We start from the raw sequence: 6,330 nt of genomic DNA, 5'->3' as shown, positions 1-6,330 counted from the left end.
GTCTGTGTGTGTGTGTCAAGATAGATAGATATATAGATACATTTTTATGTTGTTCTTGTAGCTCTTTTTTCTTTTACTGTTGTGTTTTTTATCTGTGTTTCTGTGTTAAGTACTGTCTATAACTTCATTTTGTTACTGTAAGTGTGATATATTTAAAACTCTCTCCTCTCTTGACCACAATTGGGATGGAGGAGAAAATATGATATAACACAAATGTACACAAATCTGTAATTGACAGAGCAGAGCCGAGTACTGCAGAGCGGAGCGTATGATCAGGCTTGTATGATCAAACAGGGGTCTAAAGATAGGATGCTACAAGGGGAGGGGAGAGGAGAGGAAAGGAGAGGAGAGGAGAGGAGAGGAGAGGAGAGGAGAGGAGAGGAGAGGAGAGGAGAGGAGAGGAGAGGAGAGGAAAGGAAAGGAAAGGAAAGATTGGATGGACATAACACAAGAGCAAAACAAACCTGAGACAGGGAAGACAAACAGCAACTATACGTGACTGAGGCAGCAAAGTATTTGTGTATTTATGTGTTTATGTGAGCGAGTGAGAGAGATGTAAACTCAGCCACATGTCTCTGCATCTGTTCACATCCATCACAACATATCAAATGGTTTTACAATCTGTCCATCACAATGTTTTGACCTCAGCTGAAAGTGAGCAGTGGTGGATCTTTAAAAAGCGTCTCATTTAGACTGACATATGCCCAGTTTGGTCTAGATAATAGCTGCATTTTAATGAGGCAAATATATTGTATGAGAGCTTTGATCTCTCACACATACAAAGAAAATTAACCTGCGAAAATAATTTATGAAATTGTAGAAATAACATAAAAACAGTCATGGTTAAATCAATATAATGAGATACTAAATTAGAATACTAAGATGATAAGTCAAAATATTTATTTATTTGTGCTTATGTTGTTTCTTTGTTTTTTTGTCCATTACGAAAGGCAAAATTAATCAAATATTTGTCACAAATAAATCATGCTAGACCCATCAAAATTGTCACATAAGCACAGAAAATCTCAAATTTGAACTCACGACATTCACTTACTTTCCTGTATATTTTGTTGTTTTTGTTCAATTGTTTGGCTTTCTATCATACATTTGACTTTGTGAGGCACATTTATCACTTATTCATTGACTTTAAAAGTCAGAATTGTTGCTTAACACCTCTTAGTTTTTACTTAATATGTCACAATTTTTAGCTATTAATGCATTCAGCTTTACTGTCATAACACACAAATGCAGTTGAATATCTGACTAGAGAGTGCAAACAGCAGTAAAATGCATATAGATAGAGATGAATCAATATGTTATACACTATAAACAGCAAATAAACAACAAGCAGGTGTTATATGTATGAGGTAAAAGAGGCTATTGTAAAAGCTAAAAGTAAAAGCTAAATATAACAATGTTCAGGTAATTTAGAAATGAAACTTCAGTCTTCCAAGAAGTCGTGTCATTGCCACACTTTCATTTCTAATGAAGGCAACAAGAAAAACAGAACATGTCTTAACTTTGTGCACATATGACTCATAGATGTGTGGGCAATCACATACACACAGAGACACACACATTTCATTTTTATCAAGTCCAGTCAATGTATTTATAGAACAAAGTTGACCAAAGTCAAAGAGACTGAGAAATGCAGTTATTTAAAGACACAGATATAATTATGAGGTTTGAGGGAAGATTAACAAAAGTGTAGAATAAAATAAATAAAAATGAGATTTAATCCTGAAAACACAACAAATGAACAATAGAGAAAAAAACAAATCAGATCAATAGAGTTTGACTATTTATGTCTTCATCATGACTATTAAGAGGCTGACAGTGGTGGAAAGTAACTACGTACATTTACTATACACAAGTATACATAAGATACTACAGTACTGTAGTTTGTACAATTTCAAGGTACTTGCATTTTACTTGAGCATTTCCATTTTCCGCTACTTTATACTTATACACTACATTTCAGAGAAAAATGTTTTTAAAGCTTTTAAATAACAACACAATGATGAAAGATGAAATCAGTAGCTTCCAGCCTTTTTGGCTTTTGACATCCTACAAAAAGCAGCATGTGTTCAGGGTCACATTTCAGATGTCTACAACTTGTTACAACTCCACCAGTTAGGGATTTTTACCTCTAAACTTCTCACATGATTTCATTTCATTCAATGTCCAAATGATCCACCAAAAATCAAAGATTAGAGAAAAAGTCTAAAAACAGAAAGCAGATTTGTGCATCAGAATTTCTCTTTCTCGTTAATCATCTCACGACTTCTCAGATTTATCTGCTAACCCTTTGGAGGGGCCTGGCCCCTAGGTTGGGAACAACTGGACTAAACTAGCTGACCTATATAAACTAATTGAAACTAGCTCCAACTCCAGCAGCTACAACAGTAACATGCTGCTCACACACTGATGCTATTAATAATCTAATTATGTTATATATGGTAATATGTCAGTCTGAAGGGCAAATTAGTAATTTTACTTTAATATTTTAAGTGCATTTTGCTTGCTTTACTTGTGATGGAGCAGTTTTTACATTGCTGTGTTGACACGTTCTTAAGTAAAGGATCTGAATGTTTCAATTACCACTACATGAGACTAAAAGTAATTGGAAACAAAGAGCAGTGAACTAAAACATGGGAAATGCTTCAATAGCATGTTGTTAATTAGTTTTTTTGCAGTTGGTACAAACGATTTGACTGTTTCTACCCCTCAAGTAGCCAAAGGTGTCCACCACTTTTTCAGTCTTCAAGTTTCAAACGTATACTCTTAATTACTTGTAACATTTTACTCAAACTAAAGAGTCAAAAGCAAATGAAATTACAAAGTTTTATTGAAACATGCGTCAACTACATGCTTGGACAGTTTAAGTGGGTATTTTTTAAGAAATAGAGCAGCCACACTAACTATTTCTGTTATAATATCATGTCTCTAGAGTGACACCATGTGGCCCACTGCGGACTCCTACCTGTAATACCACAAACCAACCAACAGGCGTCAGTGTCGTTGTTTCAGATGGATCTTTCCCCCCGCTGTCTTCTCCTCTTGAGCTCGGAGTGTTTTTATCTTCTTCCTGGTTTGTTTTTCTTTCTCTTCCGGTTGTCGTCCGTTCGTGTGGTAGGTATCTAATGTTTTCACCCCGGTGGACTTTCTAAAATCTGAATCCATCTCTGTGTATTTTACGTGTCCTCTCAGAAACAGCTACTGATTTTAATAAAGTACTTTACTGACTATAAGTTCATGGCAGTATGTTGTAGAAATGATCTTAAATAAAGACAAAAAATTAGATTGAATGTGTGTTAACTCCGTGTAGCATAGCCGGAGCTTCACACTGGCTAGCGACCAGACATTACATCAATATACAACAAAATAATGGTTTAAATACTGTAATAACTCTGCTTAAGTTTTAGTCATGAACATACGGGAGTTTTCATTGTACTAACATGGTATTTAGCGCCATTTCTTGCCGGCTAACTAGTCAGTCAAACTTACCCATCTTAACTAGCATGCTACGTACTTCATATATGTGATGATAGTTTAAAATAACCCTCCACGTTTTCTTGTTTTCCCATTTCAGATACACCAGAGTCAAAATGGCAAAGTCCAAAAACCACACAACCCACAACCAGTGTAAGTATGACTGCATTAAGCTGCTGCCTTCACTTGTTTTAGTGTTTTATGTAATGCATGACTGGGGAGTTAGTTTAGCATAGACTGCAACGTCCATGTAGTTCTCTCAACTACAAAAGCTGTGCATTAGTAATTACTGTGTCATGTACTGTAAGTTTAAGGGTCAAAAATACAGCTGCAACAATGTCAAACATAAATGAGAATAAAACTCTTAATCTATTCTCTCTACAATCAAAAAGCCACACAAGAAGTTCCCATCCTTAAATGCAGCTTAAGCATTTTTGTAATCATTCATCCAGAAAAAGAATCAATATTCAAGCTGGTAGATTTGCTTCACACATGGACAGAAAAGTAAATTTTGAACCCTGTTTGATGTAACACTGATTTCTTTGTTATACAGCTCGTAAAGCCCACAGGAATGGCATCAAGAAGCCCAGATCTCAGCGTTATGAGTCACTCAAGGGGGTACGTACAGTTATTGACCAGTGTTGACAGTACATGCCTGACTTGTGTGAAATGCATAAGGAATCTTTTTCTTCTTTTGCCCCCACCTATTTTGGAAACCATGGTCTACTTACCTTGTGAATAGGTTAGGTGAGGTTGTGGTCGAGAGAGTGAGTGCAGGTGTGGTGGTGGCTGTCTGACTGGAGCAGACAGTATGAAGTTAAAACTATAATGTTGGCTATGAGCATCAGTGCAGTGTGTACAGTTTAGGTAGTCAGTGTCAGCTGTCAGTGAATAAATGCTCCTACTGTGCATTTAGAGATGTTTCTAGTGGAGCAACATATCTGCCCGTTGAGCCCTGTTAGTCAGCATGAGCGACACTTGAATTTTAAGTCCTTAATTACCAACAAATTTACAGGCTATTTTCCATAGCTCTGACATGCTGAATCTCTGTTCTCCAAGTGCCTGCTCACCAAAACTCCATGAGAGGTGGTAATGGTATTTAGATAATGATATTGAATAGAAGATGATGGAAAACGGTACTGTGATATTATTGCACCAAACAGACTTTTTTTTTAAAAATGAGCTGTTGCTTGAATTGTATAGACATCGTTATTTTTGTGTTTTGCGATTAAAAATTTTAAATAAAATGTTTTCGCATTTTGAAAATGTTTTTTCCCGTAACTAGGCCTAACTGTATTGCTTGAATAAAGCAGTATCAATAAATCAAAGGTGTCAGATTAAAGATTTTGAATCAGCTTGAGTGTCTCTCAGTGTCTGATGGAGCTTTGCATAAACTTTGTGGCTTTATGAAAGCAATATTGCCAAAGTCAAATAAATAAAGATTGACAAGAGTAAAAATTGTATTTCAAATATATATACACATTCAAAACGTAGCACTATCTCCTATTCAGTGGACTCTTTGGTTTGCTGGCTCCACTTTAAAGCGTCTTTCATCAGACTGATGTTACACTTAACCTGCATTATGGCTGCTTTCATTCACGGCCGTAGCAGCAGAATTAAAAACTCAGAAAGCTTCCAAAAGTATAATGCTTCCAAAAGTATAATGCTGAGAACAAGACCCTTCAGATTTCCAGTGTTGTAGACTGGTAGGAAACATTTGATCCTGATTAATAGTTTTCTTCATCTGAGCAGATGTCTTAAGTGAAACTGGGACTGTACAATGAATCGAAATACAATAGTCGATTCAGGCCTCTGTGTGATCTCAGTCTCATCATACGTAGTTTCTCCCTAAGCTGTGTCAAGAAATGACTAGTGTGCATTTGTGTGACAAACTGCACAGAGAACAGGACAGCTGCAGGACATCAATGTAAACATATCTTGCATGTAAAAAACAGTGGATTTAAATGCAGTGTCAGTTTTGGAAACTCAGCAATGGAGAGGAAGAACAGATGTGTCCACCTACAGCTCATTAAAATGATGTGCCGCTCTCATTAAAATGATGTGCTGTTACCATGTAAAGTTGTGCAATCTGCTCTGTACAACTGGATTCAAAGACGAGGTTACTTTGCGGTTTGCGGCTAAGAAAACGCAATGTCATCCAGCTTAACCAAAATTATACAAGCTTCGACTTATCACCTAAAGTGAGCCAGAGATGTGGCTCTGATCTCCACTGTAAAATAATGAGCTAGACAAACACGACTGAATGCCTTCAACAGCTGCTCTTCATGTTGTGCTGCCTGCTCTAATGTTAGACACTACTCTGTCCTTCAGCAGTAGCTAATGATTATTACTTGTAAAGTCTGCATGAAGACAATGTGAAGTTGCAATACTGTACTTTTTTGCTCATTACGTTTGGTAAAGGACATTATCATAAAAGTGAAACTATTACAGTCTCAACATCCTCTCGCCCTTCACTAACTTAATGCAGAGAGTGTATGTTTGGTCTTTTCTCCCTGAGCTTGTTCTCATGTATCTTCTGATTTATTGTGACTCATGTTTGTTGTTACATTCATAAAAAAATGCATCCTGATTGTGCACCACATCCATATGTGTGCTCCCTTTGCTCACCTGACCTGTTAACTCTGTTCTTCTCTGCTGCAGGTGGACCCTAAGTTCCTGAGGAACATGCGCTTTGCTAAGAAGCACAACAAGAAGGGCGCAAAGGCAGCAATGAAGCAGGCAGCGCAGAAATAAGCATCCTGTCACCCCGTGTCTGTCAGTGTTTCATAGACTGTGTTACCACCATCACAATAAAGCTATGCTTTGTTAACAAACACA

The 6,330-nt window shown here is 36.9% G+C and overlaps 1 protein-coding gene across 2 annotated transcripts; it reads left to right on the top strand.

Moving 5' to 3' along the window:
- Positions 1-3,097: 3,097 nt before the first annotated feature.
- On the top strand, positions 3,098-6,330 carry rpl29 (ribosomal protein L29). Of its 2 annotated transcripts, none has more exons than XM_053315308.1 (4): positions 3,098-3,136; positions 3,593-3,645; positions 4,046-4,110; positions 6,154-6,330. In XM_053315308.1, exons 2-4 carry the CDS (start codon positions 3,609-3,611, stop codon positions 6,244-6,246), a joined length of 195 nt encoding a protein of 64 aa, XP_053171283.1. In that variant the 5' UTR covers positions 3,098-3,136; positions 3,593-3,608; the 3' UTR covers positions 6,247-6,330. The 2 variants fall into 2 exon arrangements, with proteins under 2 accessions (XP_053171283.1, XP_053171281.1); XM_053315306.1 differs by having other exon boundaries at positions 3,099-3,132.

Source organism: Scomber japonicus, chromosome 3 (assembly GCF_027409825.1).
Source record: "Scomber japonicus isolate fScoJap1 chromosome 3, fScoJap1.pri, whole genome shotgun sequence".
Lineage (NCBI taxonomy): Eukaryota > Metazoa > Chordata > Actinopteri > Scombriformes > Scombridae > Scomber > Scomber japonicus.
The sequence above is the reverse complement of the archived record's forward strand: the minus strand, read 5'-3'. Positions and strand labels throughout refer to the sequence as shown.

Coding starts and splice junctions, on each gene's coding strand:
- rpl29 (XM_053315308.1), top strand. CDS start 3,609: ATGGCAAAGTCCAAAAACCACACAACCCACAACCAGT. Junction 3,646..4,045: donor CCACACAACCCACAACCAGT/GTAAGTATGACT, acceptor TTTGTTATACAG/CTCGTAAAGCCCACAGGAAT. Junction 4,111..6,153: donor GTTATGAGTCACTCAAGGGG/GTACGTACAGTT, acceptor TCTCTGCTGCAG/GTGGACCCTAAGTTCCTGAG.